Source organism: Mya arenaria, chromosome 2, assembly GCF_026914265.1.
Source record: "Mya arenaria isolate MELC-2E11 chromosome 2, ASM2691426v1".
Taxonomy (NCBI): domain Eukaryota; kingdom Metazoa; phylum Mollusca; class Bivalvia; order Myida; family Myidae; genus Mya; species Mya arenaria.
In genome coordinates, this window is record NC_069123.1 from 7,869,426 (window position 1) to 7,896,663 (window position 27,238).

Here is a 27,238-nt window from a genome sequence, read left to right on the forward strand (position 1 = left end):
TTTTGGGACATTACGGACCATATCTGGGGATATTACGGACCATCTAGAGAAATATAACGGACCATGATTTATAATGTTATTAACATCTTTTAACTTTATTCTCCCCATCGTCTTCATACTTTACTATATACTTGTATATGAAAGCTCATTTTGATATCACACCTGCCTAATGTCCCCAAATATGGTCCGTTATGTCTGGTCTGTAATGTCTATGGTCCGTAATGTCCCCAAATATGGTCCGTTATGTCTGGTCTGTAATGTCTATGGTCCGTAATGTCCCCAAATATGGTCCGTTATGTCTGGTCTGTAATGTCTATGGTCCGTAATGTCCCCAAATATGGTCCGTTATGTCTGGTCTGTAATGTCTATGGTCCGTAATGTCCCCAAATATGGTCCGTTATGTCTGGTCTGTAATGTCTTTGGTCCGTAATGTCCCCAAATATGGTCCGTTATGTCTGGTCTGTAATGTCTATGGTCCGTTATGTCTGGTCTGTAATGTCTATGGTCCGTAATGTCCGTGACCCATCTTTAATATTATGTTTAATGACATCAAATTCAACCCTTTTTAGATGCAAAGTCTAAATTGTCAGAAGAACGCCAAAAAAATTTTGTAACTGGTCTCAGATCAATGACAACCGCAATTTAAGATAAAAAACAAACATCCAATAAGATTTAAACGTATATATTTCTGTCTAGTAGTATTCCCTCAACAAAGTTATTTGAACTACAACCGGAAAAAATACATGCATAAAATAAATATAAAATTAACGAAAAAAACATCAATGTAAAAATAACGAAAAAACAAAACAACCTTATATAAAATATAAAAAGTAATAGTGGATTTTCCCAAATTGCACTAAACATTAAATAAATAGTACCAACATTAGGAATCACATTGTTCATAACAAATACCTCTATATTCTGAAGAACAATTCAAAGAAAATAGAAATAAAATTTTAACAGCTAATTGTTTGAAACATACATGTATGGCACAAAAAAGATATCCAACTTCAAAGACATACATGTTTGACAAACACAAAGATAGGAATGTTAAAACAATAACAACTACACACATTTTATTGCTGAAAATAAACTAGTCAAACCACGTCGGCTCTAACTCCCAGGGACCAGTGGAAATACCTCAAGCCTCAGAAATTACGAGCCAAACTGGAATGCTTACCTTTAGTATAAAGAAATCAGTCTTTAACATGCAGTTAGAGCAAATGAGGAATTCGAGCCAAAAGAGTTCGAGCCAAAAGAGTTCGAGCCAAAAGAGTTCGAGCCAACGGGGATCTACTTACTTAAATGCAAGGTATACATATTCAAATATGAAATATTTTAGTGTAAAATTCTTGGAATTATTACTGAATAATGCTGACTTATTGTCAAATAACAGGAATGTTGAAAGAACACTGCTGGCCATTTTTTTAAATTATATTCCGTGTGCTGAATAATAATAAACATCATATGTTTCCGGTCCTGTTAAAAACATCCGACCCGAGGGCACATATGGATGCGGGTAACAAGGCTAATTTCTCTCGTATACATTAAGATTTCTATTTATTAAATAAGTAGAAATCCATGTAGAAAACATGACTTTTACATTTTACCAAACCGGACTGGTATTCAATATTGCCCTTAATTGGATCTAAGAACGATGTAGCTAATCGGATTACTTGTTATTAATAACTGACTAATAGAGTGAATGAAGTCAAATGTTGTATGACAACAAGATTGACTTAAATTGTACAGTATAATGAGCACAACCCCAGAGCGAGCGATTTCCTGACATCATGATGCGTAGTAATTTAAGATCAACATTGACATCAAAATGTTCCTCTTAAACAGCGCTTTTTAAAGAGAGTTTATATTTTATAAATAATAATACATGTATCTATTCAGTTGAGCTCTATCACAGTTTTCCTTATTTATATAATAAAAGCAATCAGACATAGCACTATTTTAGAGTTGGTCTCATATGGCATGGGGGATGACAGACGGAACCTTCGAGCACAGTCATATTATCAGAAATATTTTTCAGTACAAATACCATGTATATGGTCACAAAAGTACTTCTTCTGTATGTATGAGTAGTCACTGCAGTTACTCATTTTGATCTAGCTATCATAATAATGAGCATGTGTTAGTTGTCAACAACCCCAAATAAGCATACTCCAAATACAGACAAATTTAATCAAATGAGAATATATTGAGATTCATGTATGTATAATATATTATATAATCTATTTACAATACAAACAAATTTAAAGTTGGATCAATATGATGGATTTCAATTATCTCAAAAACGACCTTTCTATAACACAAGTATCAAAGGCTAACACTCGTCTGTTTTTCTATAACAAGCTGGTATTTTTTGAGAGTACTAAATGTATGAACAATCTTCTATGGAAATAAATCTGCTTGAAAGAGTAAAAATCAAAGACAGAGTATATATCAATATGGAAGACTTTAAATATGCAAGTGTAGTGACCAAAAAGTTAACTAACAAGAGCTGTCACAGAGAAAGCCCACTCAACTATTACACCGCTTTTAAGTTTTGTAAGGATTGCAATGTTTTAATTAAACCAGCATGGATCTTTATAAAATTAGATTCAATGAAAAACCAGAATTTCTAACTCTAATTATAAAGGGGCAAAATTTGAATTATATGCAAGATAGAACTATCATACATTTTTGTTTAAAGTTTCAATGCAATACATCAAGTCGTTCCCGAGTGCGTGAGTGATATGTGTTTACATGCAGAACCTTAACCAGAATTTCTATGTTGAATAATAAAAGGGCAAAATTTAAAATTATATGCAAGATAGAGTTATCACACTTGATTAATGAAGACGGTTTAATGGTTGGGGGTCTGTGTGTAAGTTTCAAAGCAAGACATGATGTATTTTCTGAGATAATGACTTGAAGGTGCTTACATGCAAAACCTTAACCAAAGTGTGACGCCAAAGTTAGGGTGAGTAGTATAGCTCTCCTTATTCTTGGAATCTCCGAGCTAAAATCTATATATTTAGTCTTTACGCACACTTTTGCCAAAAATATGCTTGGAAAGAAAACACAATTCTATGAGTTTCATTTATAAATACTAAAAAGAATGAGTTCAGTTAATTTAAGTCATTCCCTAAATGATGATCTCTTCCTGATTTTTCCCCATAACAATTCATGTGGTTGAAATTTTTACATAAATATATGTATTTTAAATTAAGGTTAGTATATTAAACAGTGCTGGTTTAATTTAAAAAAACATCAACTATTGCAAAACATGTTATTACAACAATACAGTCAAAACCCATTGGCTCGATGTCCCAGGGACCAGCCAAACAATTTCGAGCCTCACAACACATTCCGTCCTTGACATCCAGTTTGAGCCAACGAGGAAATCGAGCCAAGCGATAATGAGCCAAGGAATTTTGATCTTAATCTTAATCTTAATCAAACTTATCCATACAATGGTACTTGGTGTGGTGGTCTTAGCTCTACAGAAATACAGTCATTGATTGGTGAAGGAGTATATATCCTGTTTTATCGACTATCAAAAGTGATATTCACTGAAACCGCTCTACGTCATCCATATAACAGTATATACACCGATATCATCAATTTGAAAGTGTTTTATTATATTCTAATAGTATCGGTTATACTAATTCTGATTTTTTTAATGGATCTACAAAACGCTACATAATCAGGATTCTCAATAAGTTTGGGTTGAGCTGTCTCAAATCGACCTTAATGTCATTTGAACTGCCTGTTTTGGTCGGCAGGCTGCTCTTATTGAGAACCCTGTAATATATTTTTATTCAATATTATTTTCTGAATATAAGTTTCTTCGCTTGTCACATGACAATGTCACAACCAATGAAAACAGGAGAAATATACCAAGCCTAAATTGTCCATTTTTTTCTATCATCTAATTAGGCTTGTTGACACAATGTTATGCAAGGTCTTGTGATGTTAGCCCAAAAGCAATCCATGCTATTTCTTTTATTTCTAACCCGCAGCCAATCACGTCATCAGGTGAGTCCTGTCAAAGCCTTGAGCTAAAATATAAAAACAAATAACACTATTTAGAATACAACTTACATTTTCAGCCAATGAAATTGCAGAAAAGCAATCATAAAGTACTAGGCTTTATCATTAAGAATTTCAACTTTCTATAATATTTAAAGGTCCGCCCATTGCCACTCATCCGATACACATTCCCTACATCAGATTTTGCGTTGACAATGTGTCAGCCAATGAAGTTGTATTCTAAGACAGTAAGATGACCTGAAGTAACATTTAAATGATTAAGAATGGCTCATTCAATTTGCTCACTCCGCCTATTCTTAATCATTAAAATGTTACTTCATGTCATCTTACAATTACTTAAATCTGACCAGTAAATTAATTTTTTAGTAATTATTTAATTTATTAAAAACATGTTGACCTTATGATAACATTTCTTAGTTTCAAAACTTCACTGAATTTGACCAAAATGATTATAAAATTGATTAACAAATTCCTAAAATTTGGATTTACAGTGCTCTCAAATTAAACTGAATATTTATAAATTACAAGTGGAGTACCAAAATCAAGACTCTAAGGGCTATTCCATTTAAACATATAACCCCCATGGGGAAGGCAATGATTTAATAGTATATGGGTGGGTGTCTTTTTTGGCTAATTTGGACCTCAAAAAGGGCAAATTTGCTTCTGTAGGGTGGTGGCATAATTCAAAAGTGCCTTCCCCCGGGGTTATATGTTTAAATGGAATTGCTCTAATGGTTTCATTAATTTATTTTCTTAACTGTAAACCATTTAAAAAAAAATCAGAAGTTTTTTTCCATATTCCGAAGAAAAGATATTCTACAGCACAAAATGTAATTGAGTACAACTCATGCTTTTTCTTAAGAATTTGTTTCATACAAATATTTACAAAATGTTTCTATCAACATGCTCTATTGGAAAAAGAAAATGCCTAAAAAAGAGTAAAAACATACAAGATGTCAAATCATATCTTGCCTTTCCTTGGAAAATTAGTTTTAATTGATATTGAGATTAAACGTATTTTTGTGATATTGGGTCTGAGATTTTAGGTACTCAAGCCATTAATCATGTACTTGCCAAATTAAGGTTAACCCACCAGTTACCATCAAATTATTTTACAATAGTTCCCAACAAATAAATGCTATTTTACCTATGGTGCACAAAATGACCTTGGCCTGAAAATAGATGAAACAATTAAGTTATTATACAAGTATGAGAAAAATTGCCAAAACACTTCATGAGAAATAAATTAATATAAAAGCAATTATTAACATAAAAGCAATTTCCTACATCTACAATACAAAAAGCATTTTAACATTGTTGAATATAGCTGCATGTTTATAATTGTTTCTTGTATAAATCTTTATTTTTTTTTAAGGTAAGCCATCCATTATAAGGGCACAGTGATGTGTTGATTTAAGATATAATCATCAAGATCATTTCTATATTAATTTATACTGAAACAAACATTTTTTTTTATTATACGCCTGAAATTGGATTTTAAAGTAAATAAATTACACTTTTTTCGAAAAAATGCGCCAATTTGTAAGCACACGTAATGTCATTTCAGAAATGACGTTGTTGAAATAGTTTCCCAGCCCTGGCCCCAATTTCACAAACATACTCAAGTGAGATCTCTATCTCAGTCTCAACTCATTTTTACACATAAAAGCATAGCATGATTCAAAATCTTGTATGTTTTTACTCTTTTAAAAAACATATTGTCTCATAGAATATTTCAATATTTCAAAGAAAACTTATTCTAGAGCAAAATATATAATTGAGAAATTGTTAAAACACATTGAGTTGTCCTCAATTACATTTTATGCTGTAGAATATTTTTTCTTTGGAATTCTGACCATAGTTTTTGTGTCGCCTGAAAAGACGACATATAGGGGTTACTTTTGTCGGCGGCGTCGGCATCCGCGTCCCAATTTCGCTTGTCCGGGGTATATCTCCTAAACTATTAGTGGTATCAACTTGAAACTTCATATGTAGATAGATCTAATTGAGGGCAAGTGCAGTGCACAAGAACTGTTACTTCCATATTTTTAGAGTTATTGCCCTTTGTTATTTTTCATGCTTAAAGTTTTGTCCGGGGCATATCTTGTAGAATATAAGAGTTATCAACTTGAAACTTCATATGTAGATAGATCTCATGGAGGGCAAGTGCAGTGCACAATAACAATAACTCTTGCTTTCTTAGTTTTAAAATTATTGCCCTTTGTTAATTTTCATGCTTAAAGTTTTGTCCGGGGCATATCTTGAAGAATATAAGAGGTATCAACTTGAAACTTCATAGCTAGATAGATCTCATTGAGGGCAAGTGCAGTGCACAATAACAGTAACTCTTGCTTTCTTAGTTTTAAAGTTATTGCCCTTTGTTAATTTTCATGCTTAAAGTTTTGTCCGGGGCATATCTTGAAGAATATAAGAGGTATCAACTTGAAACTTCATAGCTAGATATATCTCATTGAGGGCAAGTGCAGTGCACAATAACAGTAACTCTTGCTTTCTTAGTTTTAAAGTTATTGCCCTTTGTTAATTTTCATGCTTAAAGTTTTGTCCGGGGCATATCTTGAAGAATATAAGAGGTATCAACTTGAAACTTCATAGCTAGATATATCTCATTGAGGGCAAGTGCAGTGCACAATAACAGTAACTCTTGCTTTCTTAGTTTTAAAGTTATTGCCCTTTGTTAATTTTCATGCTTAAAGTTTTGTCCGGGGCATATCTTGAAGAATATAAGAGGTATCAACTTGAAACTTCATAGCTAGATAGATCTCATTGAGGGCAAGTGCAGTGCACAAGAACCGTTACTCTTGCTGCCATATTTTAGAGTTATTGCCCTTTGTTAATTTCTTGCTTAGGTTTTGTCCGTGGCATATCTTGTAAACTATAGGAGGTTTCAACCTGAAACTTATTCCGTAGGTATATCTGATTGAGGGTTCAAATGCCACCTACACTTGAAAGTTAAATGGCAACATCATTGTCTATAAATGAATAAAATGCCAATCTAACAGCTATAATGTCGACAGTAAATAATTCGTCAGGCGACACATCCGACTCGCGGAGTTCTAGTTTATCAACATATTCTATGAGATAATGCGCTTTTGACAAGGTGTAGGAACATGCATGATTCTTAATAACTTTTGATGCTATTAAATAAAATGAGTTGAGACTGAGATTAAGATTTGACTAAAGTATTTTTGTGATATTGGGGCCTGTAGCTGGTGTTTGATTTGGAGCTGAGAGCGGGCTAAAATTTCAAAACAGGGAAAAATATCAATTGGATGTTTTCACTGTTTGAAACAGTGACCTATCATTTTTATTTCACTGATAAATCTTTATAAACCACTGGAAAGCATATAATAACATGATATATACCTCCTCCTCTGTTGTAGCCTCAAACACATGACTGTAAAACTCCTGAGCAAGACTGCAGTATGTCTCCCTAAAGACAAAATCACATTTTAGCATGCACATTAAATTCTTTTATATTAAAACATCTACCGGTAGTTGTTTACTTTGAGCTCATCATTTTTCTGAACTTTGTGAAGTATTTTTAATGACTTGACATTGTTTTAATCCGATTCAATATATCATGTATATAATTTCATACAATGTTGCAATGTATGATAAGAATTATTTATGTTCAATAAAATATTTTCAAACAGTGAATTGACATATGGAAAGCATTGTCAGTTCAGGCTAAAACAATTATTAAATTATCTTGATATAATAACTATCTTTTGACCGACTAGAAAGACAAGCAAGCCTCAACATACCCTTAGCGGTCATCTGATTAAAGAGTGTTCCTATGTACTACAAAATACCATAAGAGTAAGAATTTCAGTTTGATATTTTGGTATTATCACAGGTGTTTTGAAAGTTTTACTTGTAAATTTCAAAAATTCTTGTCTTATCACTACATTATTTGAGTTTATTTCGAGATGTATTTAATAACTTCTTAATGATAATGATTAAAAAAATGCATTTTATTTATTCTTTGATAAGAGGGTCTCATAGCTCTTATAAGTTAAGATTTCTGCTTCACGAATAAATGTACCGGTAAAACTTCTTCATCTCTAGCAATCAACCATTTAAAAAATCTGTTCTGGATTTTTAGGTGTTTCCTTAGATGGCAACTTTTTTAAATATCAAAAAATCCTTTGTGGTTAGCTTAAAATTGAAATATCAACCAGAGTTATGGGCCTTGCTATACATAAGCTTATTGCATAACCTCTGGCAACCTGACTACCATGCTTCTTTCGAATATTTAACATGGTTTTTGAGTTCTGTCCAATGAACAGTGTGTGCAAGCAACCAAATCTATCCCAACACTTTCCTCCAACAACACATCAGCTTCATTTTTATTCATCAGAGGTTTGATAATGATAAATCTAATAGTGAGCATACATCATCACTCTGGGGTACAAGAATGATCGACTTAAAATCATCTTAAATTAACAAAGTCCAAATTACCCTGCATTAAATGCGTAGTATTTCAAGGCATCAGTCCGTCGTCCACATGCAGATATTTCAGTGAACAGGTGGTGAACAAGAGTCTGCAATACAGAAAAAAACACAGATAAAAATAGGATAAAGAAGCCTTTTTAAATGTCCTTAACTTCAGCATTCTCAAAATTCAACAAATCAAATATGTCACTTCCGCCCAATAATTTAAATATAAAGGTCACTTCCACCATGACCTTTTACCTCAAAATTGATAAGGGTCATATACTTACCATGACCAATCAATTTCTAGAGAAATATGATAACCTTGAAATGGTCCATATTAAATTTTATTCATGTAAAAATTTGTACCAGCTACAAAATATACTGTCATAGATGGTTGCTATTGGCACGCCATGTACATAAAATCTAATAAACATTGTATCAAATACTGACTTAAGTACTGATCATTGGAGACATAGATTTGATTTGTTAATTATAATGAATGGACTGACCTCGTTTGTATCTCTGTCTATGACCTTCACCTCCTTCTCTCCCAGTTCCAAGATCACATTCTGCATCAAGGAAATGTTATTTGTCTGTTAGTGTCAGTTTGGGTTAGTGATTTTTAACATATAAATAAAAGAGCTAACAGCTTAGCCAGTTAAGAGTGACTTTAACAGCTAACAGTTAAGCAATGACATTACTATTGGTGCTGAACACTTAAACATGCCAAATAAATTGGGGTTTTCGCATCAAAAAGACAGAAAAGCTTGAAATTAACCTACTTTTACCTTTGAATAACATACTTCACAATTTATGTAGTTTACAAAGTCAATAATAAATGCAAAGGACAAAAAAGTAATAATGTTTGGTTAGGGTTACATCCTTTTCAGATAGGGTAGGTAGGATTTTTACATATATATTTTTATAAGCCTTTTTGTATGAACATTATTTACATCATTGGAAAATTGAGTTAGAGTTATATTCTTTAAAAAGCTTTAAAGGTTTTAAACTACATATTAAAACACGTGCTTAAAAAATACAAATACATATTTTTTAACTTTTTGTAACTGATAATAAAAACGGTAGGGTCGATGCCTATTTCGTAATAAGGGTCGGGGTAGCATGAACCAAATGCATTTTTTAAGGCCCAAAATGGCTTCATATTAATAGTAGATTCTGAATATATCATTTTAAGGCCCAAAATGGCTTCATATTAATAGTAGATTCTGAATATATCATATATATTATAGCACTTAAAATCAGACTAGCAATCAATGAAATGCTTGTATTATAAAAGGATTGATAATAAGTATAAATGTTAAACCTGTTTATTATCTGTCATGTTGAGTACCTCAGCGACACCATACTCTATCAATCCCACTCTACCATCCTGAAAACAGTGTAATGACTAAATACAAAACAGATTTAAGACCTGTTTATTATCAGTTCTTTGGAGTACCTCCGAAACACATTCTTCCATCCTGAAAACAGTGAAATGACTTAAAACAAAACAGATTTGAGACCTGTTTATCATCAGTTCTGTGGAGTACACCTGCAACACACTCTACCATCCTGACTTTGTTACTTGTACTTTAAAATGACCTATATCTCAGGCCAAGTAATGGTTAATGATTGTAAGTTGCATTAACATCTATTTTGTTTGAATATAAACTTAGTAAACTATAAACTGGTTGTCTGGTCAGCGCAGTGGTTACACTCGCTTCTCAACAAGGCGACCCAGGTTCGATTCCCAGCCTGGGTGCATGTGAGTTTGGTTAGTGGTCACCAAACCGGACAAATGGGTTTTCTTCAGGTACTCCTGTTTCCACCACAACACAAGACCACACTCTTGCACAAAATCGTGCCAACGAGAGTGACTTTGTATAAGCTATCATAGCTTCCTTCACAATCGTTGTAAAATATATAATGGATAAATCAAACTGGTGGTCTACATAATATTTTGTAAACTACCCACAAACTGGGCCAGCCACTGTTTATATCTACCCCTTCAACTAATTAAAATCAATTACAGCTGACTGCTGATTAACTGAAATAAATATATTGGAATACTTGAGAAATACTGCCTTCTGAGAATCTCATTGGACAAAATATGAAGTTGACTACTAACTTTATTTAGAGTTTGAAATGATATTAAGTAAAAAATCAGTATTTTAAAATTTACCTTAACACTTATTTTATTAAATCTGCAGTAGGCATCATGGATTTAATGTACATCAGTTAATTTAAATTAAACAGATGCTGTGCCAGAAACAAAATATAATTTCGAACACTTAGCAGTTTTGTTTGTTGTTAATATAATGCCATTTATAATCAAATTCAAGCGATTACCAGGCAGCAGCCAGTCTGACCATGTTCATATTGATTGATGCATACAATAAAACACTAACCTTATTAAATAATCCATATATTCTTACAAGTTGCAATATATTTTTCCACTTACCTTCCCTAACAAAACTTTTCCAAGGTAGGTGGTCTGGTAAGTGGCCCTGAGAAAGACCGAACAATGAAGATTAGTAAATACGTAAAGTTTCAATATTTTACACATATTTAAACAGTGTTAATCCACTGTCTTCGAGACCGTGATAAAAACTTTTGATTAACGATATTTCAATAAACAATTATTATAAAATTATATGTAAAATGACGGCGTTCAGGTGAATTCTTGATAACGTAATATATCGCCATGTGGTGTGAAAACTTTGAGATAAACGAGTTCGAAATAATGATTGATAAATAGGTGTGAAGTACTGAAACTGGACCGTAATTTGAACTTCGAAATAGTGATTTCAGACTATTGATAAAAAATTTAATTAAACAAAGAAGAAATAAAATCGGGACCGAAAGCTTAATTCATTCGGAACAATGTTTATTTACAATTATACATGCATTTATCAACACTTCAGGTGACATTCATGGTAAAATACACAAATTTCAGAGAGAAATTTTGCCCAAAGTAATGATTTGAATGACTTAAAACAAAACAAACAAACAAAAATAACAAAAAGGCTTGAAAATTCTTCCCAAATCCGTAAATGTTACAATGGAAACTTTTCCTATATGTTTAGGGTCTTTTTCCATAAATGGACAGAAAAAGCTCTGTTGTTACTAACACCTCACCTGCCATCTGAGTTATGTACAGGGACCTCGTCTTCTATCTCCTCTGGGAGCAAGGACTCTGGTGGGGGTCTGTGGTCCATCTCCCCCCAGGGGGTAGAGCCTGGGGAGGTTGGCGTGGCCGGGGAAAGATCACTTATGTCACATGTCTGAAGCAGCCTCCTGATTGGTCCGTACACACTGCCATCACTGTAATGGCCCTGTATGAAAATGAATGTTATATTTCAAAAATAAACAAATGGTTGAAAGATGCACATAAGTTATCAAAATACACCTGTTTAAACAGGTGTCCAAAATCCTATCGCACCTTATTAGTGAACAAACCAAAACAGAAAAAGGGGGGGGGGGGCAGTTAAGTGAGCTGCTAACCTTCCCACTTCCCAAACCCTTAAATTGTTACATATTTCTTGGCACTGAAGATATAGAACATCACAAGCTACACCCACATGTTGCACACGTGCCATGTTAAAACAATGACACAGGGCCTATAACAATATGGGCTATGTCCTACAGACACACACAAGCTAAAAATGAAACGTAAAAGAACATTACCTTGATAACACAGAGCTGAATTGGCTGGTTTTCATGTTGGTTAAAGATGAAATATACCTGGAAATCAAATAACAACTATAAATGGAGTCAACCCCAACCCATGTCTGTTTTAAATTCAGTCCAAAAAGGGGCATAACACAAAAATAACTATAAACAGAGTCGTGGGCCTTGCTCTACATGAGCTTATTGCCTCTTGCTACATTTGAATACATTAAACAGGTTTTGAGTAATAGGCACTAGGCTTTGACTATACTTTTTCTTCCAAAATACCGGTAAACAGACAAGACTTGAAGCTAAAGAGATAACTTCTAAATAACATTTTTTCCTTAATCAAGCTATATTTGATGTTAAAAATATAGAGGATATTTGTTTATTTCAGTGTACAATTACGAGTGTCATAGAAAAATGTATGTTTTTAGTTTTATGCTTTTATAGGTTTTCTATGATCATGTTTTTTCTGTTTCTTTCATGCTCATTTTCGGAGTTTTATTAGTATTTTAATTTATTTTTTTAATTACCCACTTTTTGAAAAGGATGATTTTTACGCCGCAACCCATGGGATGCCCCTCATGCAAATTCTGTATATATATATATATAATAGCAGATGACATAGCTGTCATTTTTTTTATAACGGTTTGTTGAGAAAAAGTTCTCTGATATCAATGAAGTTTTATTAGTGCATCTATGTTCCCAAAAAAACCCAGATACACTTTTATTTTAAGTGGGGCATGAATACATAACCAAATAACTACGCTGCCATTTATTGAATGAAAATTTGAAAGGTTGAATGTGTTAGCAAAACAATTGCAGATAATCATTTGATATAAAACATTTATCTTAGTTTTAGAGTGTGTTTCTTGATACATGGATATACATGGATATTCAGTCATCTTACTGTCAGAGGCCAGGCTGTTTTGCTTGAAGACAGTTTGATTTCCAGTAAATGATGAGGACCACACTAGTTTGCTGACTAATTTTGAGGCATGGGTGGGGTAAAAAAATATCAGTAAATCAGTAAATTGTTTTGTGAATTTTCCGGGAAGTTCGTATTACTTATTACAGCGTAAAACAGTTCAAAATATATTTGAACAATGATATAAATTGTATTTATGTTCGAAGAGTTGTTTTCGTCTGTAATTTGTTTGGTATGAAAGCAAATGTTCAAATATTCAGCCTCAAGATCAAGAAAACTTTTGAAAAACGGGGTAACCATTTTTCTAATAAAGGGTAAGTTGCCAACATTTTCTGGTTCAAAGTGAAGTCTTCTGTTTTGATCAAGGGGAAGTAACTACAATGAATTTTAAAAGTAGTTCTGAAAGTTGATATTTTCACTCCTTATTTTGAAGTAAATATCATATATCAAATTCATATTTTCACTGTTGTTATTTCACTGATAACCATATTTCATCCAAAAGCATGAAAGAAACAAACCAAGGTAATGTCAGCTATTATTCTGGGAACAATCAAAAACAGGCCATAAATGCAATGCTAGTATTCTGTTTACTGCAGATACAGTTTTCAATTTCATTTTATTTTTTTCAGGATTTGTTTATTTTGGCCAATCTTAGTGTATTTTTGCAATTTGTTTATTATGTTCTTTTTAAAGACTTGATGGTTTGGGCCATTTTTGAAAGGTAATTTCGAAAGATCTTGTTAAATTTGGCTAATTTTGCAAGGTTCTAAATCTTCACGATTGTTTATTTTGGTCAGTCTTGCAAGGATTAAAATAACATCAAAATCAAATCTTCCGCAAAATAAAAATTGTAAAGATTTCGTTTTGCGAACTGGTGCTGTATTCGCTTAGCATCTTTGGTTAAATTTTCAACTTAGTGGAACATTGCTGTTTTTCCAAGTTGAATTCTTTAAACAAACTAACATAGAGTGTATATAAAAAATATGAAAATGGTCTAAATAATACATGCATATGACCAAATTTTATAAAAAGTACCATAGACAATATTCAAGATGATCAGAGTAAAAATATCTCACTAGTAAGGTGGTTTATGAATATGGCCCCAGATTGTTTAAATAAAAAAAAAATAGAAAATCAAACCCCTACAAAAAAACTGAATATTCCCAGACTAAACTTACCCCACTTTTGCCGACACCTCGCAGACAGTCCCCACACATCTCGTCGAGAACATCTCCAACCATCACCTTGTTCTAGGGGATAATTCATATTGGAAAATACACAGGCATGTTAAGAATTGCAGCCATTCGTTTCAAACTTAAATAAGTAGTCCACATGTTATTCTTAGACTATTTTGTACATTTGAATTATTTGTTTAGTCAATAGGAAAAATTGGATACATATTGACCATTATCAATAAACATTTTGGCTAACTTTAACCAAACCAAAAACTTTAACCAAACCAAAAACTTTAACCAAACCAAAAAATAACTGTTTTTTTAGAGTGTGATTTTTGAGTATAGAACTTACAAAGAGGAATTAAGGGTGAGTAAGAAAACCTGTCATTTTTCTATATACATCCTTATTGGGCCAATCAAACTGTTATTTCAAATATATAATATTTCTACTTAGAAATATTGTCAAACCCCGAAGGCATGAACTCGCTTAGCTCAAATCCCTTGTTGGTTCAAACTGGATGGTAAGGACCATTTCTTTAAACTGAAGGTTAGCATTCCTGCTTGGCTCAAATTTTCAGAGGTTGAATTATTTTCGCCGGTTCCTAGGAGTTCGAGCCAGTGGGGTTCAACTGTAGGTGCCTGCAAGAGCAACTTACATCTTCCCCTGCTACGCTGTTAGCATCAACCTGTGTGATCAGTGGGTAACCCTTCACAGTCCTGAAACAAGAAAATACAACCATAATACATGTTCACGATGGAAATTGGTGTGTTTAGTAATGTATAATATTTTTTTTTAGTAGTGACACTAAGGTCATCTGTTGTGTTTCTCCAAGTCGGTCAAGGTCATATCTTTACTATTTCTAAAGGCAGATCAGCCTTGCTATACAGGTTTCATTTTTGGTAACATGTTTACAAAGTAAGAATATGTTTAATTGTTTTTCATTTATGGCAAAGGTTGAAGTTTTTTTATGATTTTGATATCACTGACAACAATTACACCAAAGCTTTGACAATACCATCTTTTGTGTTGTAAAATGGATGATATAATAAATTGCAATCTCTTTTTAAAGTCACATATTCTTGTCATATACAATTAAGGAATCAAATCTTTTCAAATTAAATCTTCAATAGATAATACTGGATTAAATAGATTGAATCAAATACATAAACAAACATTTATTTCTTAACAGGAATCACAGACTAACACAGCGAGTCCTGAGCCCAAGATGGACATAACTCCATATAAGAATAGAGGAAGATACATCCATCTTGCATGGTTCCCATAATGTGTATATTTATGTTTGTATGTTATGTTAAGTATTGACATTTACCTGATATCTAGACCCAAATCATCCGAGGGAACGAGCTCGTATTGTTTATAGACCTGAAAATGATCAGCAATGTCACGTTTGTTTATAAAACAGGGATCATACTACATACCGGTACCACTGAATGTGACTTTAATGTTTGTAAAGGTAATAAGAGAGATTTTTCTACAATATATTATACTTAAATCCTTTATATTCTTAATTGTATAATTTTTACTGTTGTAAGTTATAAACTAAAGTATTGAAAACTTTAAGACACTTTTTTCAATATCAAGCAAAATCTTACTGGTAATTCCCAGGTTATGTCCAGAAAGCTTGAGTTCTGAAATATGATCATGTAAGCTCTAAAGTCACTATTCAGGCGTAGTCATTTGATAGAAATGAACTCCTGCTTTAGTGTCACATGACCTGAAATACATAGCTATTTAGGTCTTTCAAGATTTTCTGACATTTTAAAACTGCAGTAATGAATAGTTATTTTATGCTAGATCGTTGGCAGGAGTTACCCCTTTGATAAATCTGATTTTTTTTAGGTTAAATGTCACTAAATGTATTTCAGGTCATATGACACCAAAGCAGGAGTTCATTTCTATCAAATGACTGTGTATGAGGGAGCAAGGAATGTGACAACACCACAAATGTGTACGACCTTGGTAACAAAACAAAACAATTGCTTTTGTTGTCTTCTTCTTTATGTTAATCAATTTAAAACAAGAGGGCCATGATGGCCCTAAATTGCTTACCTGAGTGAAAGTTTAAATGTTTTTTTTTTATGAGAATGAATGAGTTTGTTGATTAAAGGCAATGCCACTAGGGATTAAAATGTGATTGAGAACTAGAGATTGCTTTTTTGAAAAAGCGCATGTCTCCCCCATTGTGTGGTCGTAGGTGAGAAATAATCAATGATGGACATGAAATTTGTACTTCCTCCCTACCAAGTTTGGTGAACCTAGGTCAAACCATTCTCAAGATATTGAGCGGAAATGTTTTTTACATTGGGGGTCGCCGCGACCTTGACCTTTGACCTAGTGACCCCAAAAACAATAGGGATCTTCTACACCTCATGACCAACCTCCCTACCAAGTTTGGTGAACCTAGGTCAAACCGTTCTCAAGATTTTGAGCAGAAATGTTTTTTATATTGGGGGTCGCCGCGACCTTGACCTTTGACCTAGTGACCCCAAAAACAATAGGGATCCTCTACACCTCACGACCAACCTCCCTACCAAGTTTGGTGAACCTAGGTCAAACCGTTCTCAAGATTTTGAGCAGAAATGTTTTTTACATTGGGGGTCGCCGCGACCTTGACCTTTGACCTAGTGACCCCAAAAACAATAGGGATCTTCTACACCTCATGACCAACCTCCCTACCAAGTTTGGTGAACCTAGGTCAAACCGTTCTCAAGATTTTGAGCAGAAATGTTTTTTATATTGGGGGTCGCCGCGACCTTGACCTTTGACCTAGTGACCCCAAAAACAATAGGGATCCTCTACACCTCACGACCAACCTCCCTACCAAGTTTGGTGATCCTAGGTCATGCGGTTTTCCAGTTATCGATCGGAAACGAAGTGTGATGTACGGACTGACGGACTACCGGACTGACGGACAGGGCAAAAACAATATGTCTCCCCCAGAGAGGGGGAGACATAATTGTCAATTGATGTAGTTGTAAAGGTCATCCAAGCACAACATTGGTATTTGTTTCAAAAATTATACACATGGTCAAAATTTTATTGCTGAAGCTTCAAAAATAAGAAAGAAGGTCAAAAGGAGTGTTAAAGTATACAATTGTTGTCTACTAAAACTTCACCTTAAAAAGGCCACCATAAACTTATAATTTGTTCATCAAATTTTTTTCCACACAATTTTAAGACAAAGCCTAAAAAAATTGTTTTCTTAAGTAATCACTTATTTTACACAAAAAAACATATAAATCTGACCAAAATGTTATCTTTTTGGGGAAGAAACATCATAAAAACACGTTAGTTATATGATTATGTGTCTGACACTTTCCAGGAGACTAAAACGGGTAATATATATTTATATACATAATATAAATACTTAGTTGGGAAAATAAAAATATGATTGATCAGGACAAATATATCAATTATTTATAATAATTTAAAAAATAATGCTGTAGCCTTACCTTTAATTGGAGCTTGAATTCAATGGGCTGAAGTTCCAAGAGAAGTGACGAAAAGATTTCTGCAATAAGCAAAAATAAACACTGGCGGTAATCAATACTCTTTGGGGGTTTCCTCAATTGTACATTTAGAAGGTATTGTAAGATAGTTTACGGTAAACATTATTTATTTAACAATGATTGTAAAGAAAGTTATCATAACTTATACTTGGCCACTCTCATTGGCACAATGTTCAAGAGAGTGTGGTCTTGTGTTGTGGGGGAAACCAGAGTACCCAAAGAACTAACATGCGCCCAGGTCGGGAATCGAACCTTGGTTGCCTTTGTGAGAATCAAGAGCGCTGACCACTGCGCTTAGCGGACAGCCATTGCAAGTTAAACAAGCAAATTCGTTGAATTGATATCCCCCGCCTGATTGGGCTAAGTCAAGGAATGGAAATCAATTGTTGGTGAAATATATATATATATATGCGTTTGAGTTTGATTGCAACTGTTTGAAATAAAAAAAATATTGTATATAATGTAACATTTAGAATTGACCAAGAAACCTAGTTTAAGACTCCATGTTACCCAGTTCCAAACTAATCTAAGATTATATCAAGGCTAACATTCTGATCAAGTTTCATGACAATTAGTCCAGATATATTGCAAAAAATATAGCCTCTAGAGTGTCCACAAGGTTTATTTAAGATTCGACCTAGGGTCCTCATTTTTTACCCCACATGACCTACTAGTTTCAAACTATTCCAAGATTTTATTGAGGCATTCTGATAAAGTTTCATGGAAATTAGAGCAGATGTATTGACTCTAGAGTGTTCCCAAGATTTCTGTAAGATATGACCTAGTGACCTAGCTTTTGACCCATATGACACACACAGTCGAAATTTAACCCAAAAGAACATTCTGACTATGTTTGAACTTAATCAGACCAATCACCACCATAAAATAGTTTCGACAAGTTTTTTGAAAGATTTGACCTTGTGACCTAATTTTCGATCATATGTGACCCAGTTTCAAATAATTCCAAGATTTCATCAAGGAAAACATTCTGATTAAGTTTCATGAATATTTGACCATGTATAATGCCTCTAGTATGTTCCAAAGATTTTAACGAGTGACCTAGTTTTTGACCCCATGTAACCCACTTTTTTAAGTGATCCATATTTCTTCAAGGGGTACATCGTGACCAATTTTGAACATAACTTGACCAATAATTACCATGATATGGTTCTGGACAAGATTTTTCTAAGATTTGACCTAGTGACCTAATTTTCGATCATATGTGACCCAGTTTTATTTATGACCAAGAGTTCATCAAGGAAAACATTCTGATTAAGTTTAATGAATATTTGACCATGTATAATGCCTCTAGTATGTTCCAAAGATTTTTCTAAGATTTGGCCTAGTGACCTAGTTTTTGACCAAGTTTGAACATTTTCTGATCAATGCCTACCAAGATATGGTACCGGACGGACGGACAACGCCAAAACAATATCCCCCTCCCGAAATCTTCGTTTCGGCGGGGGATAACAAAGTATTGTCAATAGTAATTTAGCATAAAAAATAAAACAAGAAACGCCGCAATGCGACGAAACCAGGTTTTTAATGATTGACAGAAGAACTTCAGCCTGTGTCTATTTTTAGTAACAGTGACCTTGAACCTAGGGACCCCAAATGCAATCCATTGAAAGGTATCCATAAACTCTTCCTTTATACCAAGCTGTGTCAGGTTATGTCAACCCTAACTTAAGTTATTAAGTTTCAACCATTTTTCTATTTTTAGTAACAGTGACCTTGACCTTAAATCTAGGGACAACAAACACAATCCCATGAAAAGTATCCATAAACTCTTCCTTTATACCTGGTTTGGTCAAGATATGTAGACCCTGACTAAAATTATTCAGTTTCAACTGTTTTTCTATTTTTAGTAACAGTGACCTTGACCTTGAATCTAGGGACCCCAAAACGCAATCCAATGAAAGGATCCATAAACTCTTCCTTTATACCTTGTTTGGTCAAGATATGTAGACCCTGACTAAAATTATTCAGTTTCAACTGTTTTCCTTTTTTTAGTAACAGTGACCTTGACCTTGAATCTAGGGACCCCAATACGCAATCCCATGAAAGTATCCATAAACTCTTCCTATAGACTAAGTTTGGTCAAGAAATGTCAACCCTAACTAAAGAAATTTAGTTTGAACCATTTTTCAAATTTTAGTAACAGTGACCTTGAACCTAGGGACCCCAAATGCAATTCCATGAAAGGTATCCATAAACTCTTCCTATAGACCAAGTTGTGTCAGGATATGTCAACCCTAACTTAAGTTATTAAGTTTCAACCATTTTTCTATTTTTAGTAACAGTGACCTTGACCTTAAATCTAGGGACAACAAACACAATCCCATGAAAAGTATCCATAAACTCTTCCTTTATACCTGGTTTGGTCAAGATATGTAGACCCTGACTAAAATTATTCAGTTTCAACTGTTTTTCTATTTTTAGTAACAGTGACCTTGACCTTGAATCTAGGGACCCCAAAACGCAATCCCATGAAAGTATCCATAAACTCTTCCTATAGACCAAGTTTGGTCAAGAAATGTCAACCCTAACTAAAGAAATTCTGTTTGAACCATTTTTGAATTTTTAGTAACAGTGACCTTGACCCTAGGGACCCCAAATACAATCCCATGAAAGGTATCCATAAACTCTTCCTATAGACCAAGTTTGGTCAAGATATGTCAACCCTTACTAAAGTTATTCAGTTTCAACCGTTTTTCTATTTTTAGTAACAGTCACCTTGACCTTGAACCTAGGGACCCCAAACGCAATCCCATGAAAGGTCTCCATAAACTCTTCCTAAAGACCAAGCTTAGTCAAGATATGTCATCCCTAACTAAAGTTATTCAGTTTCAACCAATTTTTTATTTTTAGTAACAGTGACCTTGACCTTGACACTAGGGACCCCAAACGCAATACCATGAAAGGTATCCATAAACTCTTCCTATTGACCAAGTTTGTTCAAGATATGTCAACCCTAACTAAAATTATTCAGTTTCAACCGTTTTTCTATTTTTAGTAACAGTGACCTTGACCCGAGGGACCCCAAACGCAATCCCATGAAAAGTCTCCATAAACTCTTCCTATAGACCAAGTTTAGTCAAGATATGTCATCCCTAACTAAAGTTATTCAGTTTCAACCGTTTTTCTATTTTTAGTAACAGTGACCTTGACCTTGACCCTAGGGACCCCAAAGGCAATCCCATGAAAGGTACCCATAAACTCTTTCTATAGACCAAGTTTGGTCAAGATATGTCAACCCTTACTAAAGTTATTTAGTTTCATAGGTGAGTTTGACGCCGCCCGGCCGCCTGCCCACCCGAACAACGACGTTCGCCATTCTAATAACCAGGTTTCACTATGTGAAAACCTGGTTAATAAAAGTCTTACTTGTAATTTATTGGTCCAAACATTTGTTTCCAAATTGATATACATGTTAAAACAGAACTTTCAGGATCGTGCATTTTGTAAACCTTTATTGACTGCGTCCGTCTGCCATTTTTACCCACGTACAAAGTAATGATAACAAAATAATAATAAGTAAATTTCTTACCTAACAATATTTCATCTCCCAATATTGAGCCTCCTGAATAATACCAGGTCTGAAAAAAAATGTTTACAGCTAAATAAGTTTCTGTCAGATCATTTTTTTATATTAATGGACTTCACATCCAAATTTAGCAGTAATGCTGCTTAGCGAACGCCAATGCTCTCCATTTATTTTCATTGGAAAAGTGCATAATACAATAACAATTATAGCCAGAGTTCTGGCAACATGTGTACCAGGTTTCATTCAAATATCTTGAACAATTATTTTAACTCAGGCCAGGGGTTTCAATAAGCGGACGTAGACGTATTATACGTCCGGAAAATTGCCAAAAACGTCCCAGAATTTGACCCCGGGCCTTTTGAAAATTCCTTACAATAGCCTTGTACGCCTCTTTTAATGAGACCAGACGTTTTCATATGCTGTGCAACATTGACTGCTTAAAATATGCCGTACTGCCCTTGCCATGGTTTAAATACTTGCATGGCTGCTGAACTGCATTGACATCGACACAATAGCTTTGACATTTAATATACCGGGGGTAACTCGATTTTTTTTTATTCCAAAAACAAACGAGCTGAAGAATGTTCACCCTCTTATACTTAAAAAGACTTTCAAAGTTTCCATTACCTGTAAGGTACAGAAATTTTGAGCCTGCAATAAAAAGCTTACAATGATGACAATTTACATTATATTACAGACCCATGCTTACATTTCTAAAGTCGAAATTGTTTTTCATGATGTCTGTGACTCCAGTCAACACCTTTTTCACGAGGGCAGTCCTCATGAAGTTTCTGCCTCTACCAACATCATGGCGAGTCTATAAAAGTAAAAAATTGTTGTTTTGGGAAAAAAATGTTTTAGTTTTAAAAAATACTTTCAATTTTGCAAAATAACTTTAAATTTTCTGATTTTGTCGAAGGAAAACCTTTATTTTTGAGAAAAACCTCTTTATTCCTCTAATCAAGCAATGATGTTTGGTACCTTTTTATTTTTCTTCACAGCAGAAACACTCATCGCCAGAAATGGATGACACCTGCAAAACAACATCAAACATCATTACTATAAAACTATTTCATTGTATGATTATGCAAAATTATGTTTAGCTTACAGTTCATGTATACTATATATTATGTGGATATATCAACAATAAAAAGGGATTATTATAATTTGAGTCTGTATTTAAATACAAAACAAGAAACGCCGCAATGCGACGAAACCAGGTTCCCAATGTTTAACAGAAGAACTTCCGCCTGTGTCTGTTTTTCTATTTTTAGTAACAGTGACCTTGACCATAGGGACCCCAAACGCAATCACATGAAAGGTATCCATAAACTCATCCTAAAGACCAAGTTGGGTCCCTAACTTAACCCTAACTTAAGTTATTCAGTTTCATAGGTGAGTTTGACGCCGCCCGCCCGAACAACGACGTTCGTCATCCTTATAACCAGTTCATCCATTTCACTATGTGAAACCTGGTTAACAAAAGCACCAACTGTTATATGCCCACCCTTTTTAAATGTCACCAAGTTTGATGATAACCATTTGTATATAAGCCAAATTTCGAGAGCAGACAATGTAAATACAGCCTATGCAATTCAAGGGTCATCATTCAAGAGAGACTGAGGTCACGTTGCTTGTTAGCATTCCTGACCAAGATATTCTGGCCATACACATTCTGACCAAATTTGGTGACAATTGGACAAAGCAGTTTAAGGTTATTGATAGGACAAGATCAATATAAGGTTATTTCTATAATTAAGGGGCGATTACTCTTGTGTGAATCAGGCAATATGGCTGGTCATCGGACTTGACCTAGATATCATGCTGATACAAATTCGGACCAAATTTGGTGGTGATTGGACAAAGGCTTCTGAATTTATTGCTTGGACAATACCAATTTAAATGATTTATATAATCAAAGGACCTCAGGTGACTAAAAGGATATGACCAAATTTGTCTATGATTGGACATGAGCTTCTCAAGCTATTGATCCAGCATCATAATATTTACACCTCAACTTCCATTCCCTAAATGAAATGCCTTTGGCAATTGCGTTTATCAATTGATAAACGCAACATCTTCGGATATGTTCGGATCGCAATTCATCGCATAACAATATACATGAACATTTTTTATCTTATTATTGTTTGTATTGTGTCAGCTGGTGCCGTAAAATATAAATAAACATTTTAAAATGTGTTAAATTATGATATGTTAAATGTATCGTTGCCAAAAGTGTTTCAATTTTACGTTTAAAAGTGATTTCAAGTGGTTGATCTTTTCACGCGTTATCGTGACATCATTTGATAAAACATTTCCGGTTACCGTCAGGTCGTTCTATTTACAGAATGGGTAAGAAAGGATTACTGAAAGGTTTTCTAAAATGAAATAAAGTATTTTTTTTACAATTCTTGAATGAAAGAATGCACAATTGGTGTAAATATAAGTAATGAATTGCGGGATTGATGTCATTATCGGGGATATGAACGCAATGTGGCTGGTCAAAGAATGCGTGGAGTCTTCGGACTCCACACACTTTGACCAGCCCAATTGCGTTCATACCCCGATAATGACATTGATCCCGCAATTTGTTCCTTAAATGGATGCTGCTAGCCCTTACGCAGCAGGTGAAACTATACTTTGTCTCGTTCTTTGAAAGAGTTCAAAATAGTATCTTCAGCCTTTGGTATTCTTAAGCCTTAAACATTTCCCAAAAGACTATTAATAAAATAATTGAATGTGGTTACAAAAGCCTATTGGCAACCTCATGAAAGTGTATGACTGACATTGCTATGACATTATACAGTTGTTGCATGGGTTTTTGTGTAACAGTCAAAACTGCTGTCCCGGAGTGGAGGGAATGTCTTCTGAACTGTTGTCCCAAGGCGGAAAGGCCAAGGGCAACAGTTCAGAATGTCATCCCCGACACCAAGGCCTATGCAACAACTGGTTTAATACCTAATTACCTTTGTTCAAACACAAAAAATGACAAATACTTTTGTAAAGCAAATATAATGAAGTTGTACAACAAACATCAATATCATAAAGACGATTGAGCGCTTGAAATTTCTTCGGTATTCTCCGTGAACCAATTAAAATTACAAAACCAATACTGGAAATTCAAGAGTTAAAACAATATGCAGTGTATTTTTAGAATCTCAGTAAAACCCATGACGTACCTATAATGTAGCCTCACGCGTTCAAAACATTGAATTGTTCATTACTATTTGTGAAACAGTCGAAAATAGTGAATTACATTTATTTAGGGCATCAGGTAATAATTAATACCTCTTGTGATCGGGTAGTGTAGGTATTTTGGAGATCCATGCCCAATACTCAGTCTTTGGCTGTCCAAACCAGGAATTGGTGGCTAAAGGGAAAAATAAAGATTATGAATCAAACACATAAAATAAAAAAATATACATGTACAGCAAAGATTAACAATAAGACCACTTAGACCTTATTAGACCTTATATATACGAGGGTTGTATAGGAAGCTTGCAGAAATTTAACATGTAGAAAAACAGATGTTGTTGAAAATGAGTACACATTAAGCAGAAGATAGTAAAAGATCTGCATATTTTATCGCTCACTTCAGAAAAACAGAGCCAGTTCAATAATTTTATTAGAGTTAATAAAATTAAACGGGCAGCAGAATAAAGAGGTGATGAAAATCTAGCAATTAATTTATAGTCGCCTAAGATCAATTCAATTTACAACTAAGATAATCATTTTTTTAAAGATTTTAATTGAAATCGCCCCCTAAATGATGCATTATTACTCCCAAATAAGAATTAACACATCTAAAACAATTGTTTTAATATACCAAAATGGATAAACCAATGTCGAAAACAATGATGCTTAAGAAGGATACTGAGATTATTTATGGTATTTCTACCTTATGAGACAATAGTAGATTGCAGTAAATCTTTTAGCATTCACCAATCATTTAATATTTTTGCCTTTTCAGCTATTAAATACATGATGGTTATAATATTGTTAATAGTAACTAATATTTTCCATAAATGCATTATTTAGTAAGTAGTTGAGGATGTAACATTTAAAATTTATGTTTGTTTTACATGTGTATGTATTGATTTTAAATAAGAGTGTCACTTTAAGCATTAATTTTACTACAACTGCTTTACATTTTAATCTGTAACAAATGGAAACAAAATCTTAAGTCAAACCTTTAAGCCCTTGCAGGAATATTTTCTCTATAGTTTCACAAAGTGGCAGCAATAACTGGTGGGAATCCTTTACTGGCTCATCCTTTGATCTTAGGGCAATCACAAATGCTGAAAAAAGGTTTCAATAACAATAATATGTTTAAGTCTGAATGTATTTATATTCATAAGTGTTAATGAAAACAAAATAAATAACTTCTTAGCTGCACTCTCACAGATTGACTGTTTTGACAACTTGTTTTATTTCTTGTCTTGGAACGAACCAGTTTACGTGAAAATGCATGTAAACCAGTGAAAATTAAATCACAGAATTTTGTATAAGCTCAAAAATTGATGTTTTATGCATTTTTCCATTTGTTACGCTTTTAGCCATAAAGCAATAATTTTTAACAGAAATGTGAAAATCTGCATTCTGATCTTTTGTCAGCAGTCTTTTACCACTGGTTTGCAGATATTTAAAAATTGTAAATCTGTGAGAGTGCAGCTTTAAAGGTATTTAATTCTATAAAGGCATTAGGGTGCACATGCTGGACTCCATGTAAGCAAAAGGTTCTACCAAAGAAGGCCAGGGTGCAGCACACACATTTCCATTGCTCTTGAGCTAAAATCCCATTTTTAAAAGAATTGCTTGGTGTTAAAACGGTCATTGTTTATTTCATTGCTGCACTCTACAGTAGTCTCAATTATTGTAAATGTATGGTAAATAATGTTTCAAATATCCACTGTTTGAGATTAGACCTTAATTGTCATTAACATATTTTATCTTAAAGACTTTATATATAATAACAATAAAAACAGATCGAAACATGTGAATATCTGAACTATGTACTACTGTATCAATAATAATTAAAGAGTGAGTTGTATTTGTATTGAGTTTATGTGCTAACAAGATCTGTGGGTATGCAAAATCGAATTTAAGCATTCAAGCATTCAAAGATTCATATAATACGAACAATACGATTCAATTCTTAGATGTCTGGGATTGACTTTCCAAAAAGTATGTCCGAATTACTATATTCCGTTTGTTATGCTACTTTAAAATTCGCTGTATTGTCAGCAAGCTTTGAAGCGATTAATATACCTTTCAACTTCTTCAAAAGTGGATGCGAAACAGACATTGTTTGAACATATATAACACGTTTAAATGAACACAGTATAGCTAAAAACGCTAATAAATAAAATGTTTGCGTAAATTTATATGGGGGACGCCATTTTGGAGGATACAGCCAACCAATATAAATCACTGACGAAGCTAGGCAAGATCGGATATTGCCGCTCTCTCCAAAAACAAGGGTAAATTATCCCAACACAAATTTGCATTGTCTTAAACAATCAAAGTTAATGTTCACTTTGTTACAGAAATGTTATATGGTTGCAAGGCTCCGAAACAGTGCCTCCAACTATTTTAAGAGCTGGATATAAAAAGAGACAATGACACATCCGTCTACCTGTAGTCATGCAAAGCAAAAGAGCGGACATCACTATGACACGTAAAAATGACTCGTTATTTTATCTAAAACCATACTTATAAGAGCTTATTTGAGAAATCGGAAAATGCAGTGCTATATAAATAGTTTTAATCTTCACACGTGTTTCGGTTATTTTGTAAACATATATACTGTTTATGGAGTATAGTAAGAACGATTCTCCCATCTACAAACGCGTGCATGTTTACAAACGGTAGTAGAGCATT

At 33.7% G+C, this 27,238-nt stretch overlaps 1 protein-coding gene across 1 annotated transcript; it reads right to left on the reverse strand.

The window, feature by feature from the left end:
* Positions 1-666: 666 nt before the first annotated feature.
* On the reverse strand, positions 667-26,758 carry LOC128225215 (uncharacterized). The gene is made up of 20 exons (XM_052935302.1): positions 26,627-26,758; positions 25,549-25,656; positions 24,647-24,728; positions 22,340-22,391; positions 22,068-22,175; positions 21,362-21,410; positions 17,755-17,813; positions 15,895-15,930; positions 15,612-15,664; positions 14,937-14,997; positions 14,284-14,355; positions 12,193-12,249; positions 11,644-11,840; positions 10,967-11,012; positions 9,830-9,895; positions 9,015-9,074; positions 8,530-8,612; positions 7,432-7,498; positions 5,195-5,219; positions 667-4,055 (listed from the first exon to the last, which is right to left on the reverse strand). The coding sequence occupies exons 1-20, from the start codon at positions 26,661-26,663 to the stop codon at positions 4,021-4,023; spliced, it is 1,353 nt and encodes a 450-aa protein (XP_052791262.1). The 5' UTR covers positions 26,664-26,758; the 3' UTR covers positions 667-4,020.
* Positions 26,759-27,238: the final 480 nt, after the last annotated feature.

Bases quoted from the DNA above. Each gene is read 5' to 3' on its own strand.
- LOC128225215 (XM_052935302.1), bottom strand. From the start codon at position 26,663: ATGTCTGTTTCGCATCCACTTTTGAAGAAGTTGAAAG. The intron at 15,665-15,894 runs GTAAGATTTTGC...GATCATTTTCAG, and splicing joins ACATAACCTGGGAATTACCA to GTCTATAAACAATACGAGCT. The intron at 11,013-11,643 runs GTGAGGTGTTAG...GGTCTTTCTCAG, and splicing joins GTACATAACTCAGATGGCAG to GGCCACTTACCAGACCACCT.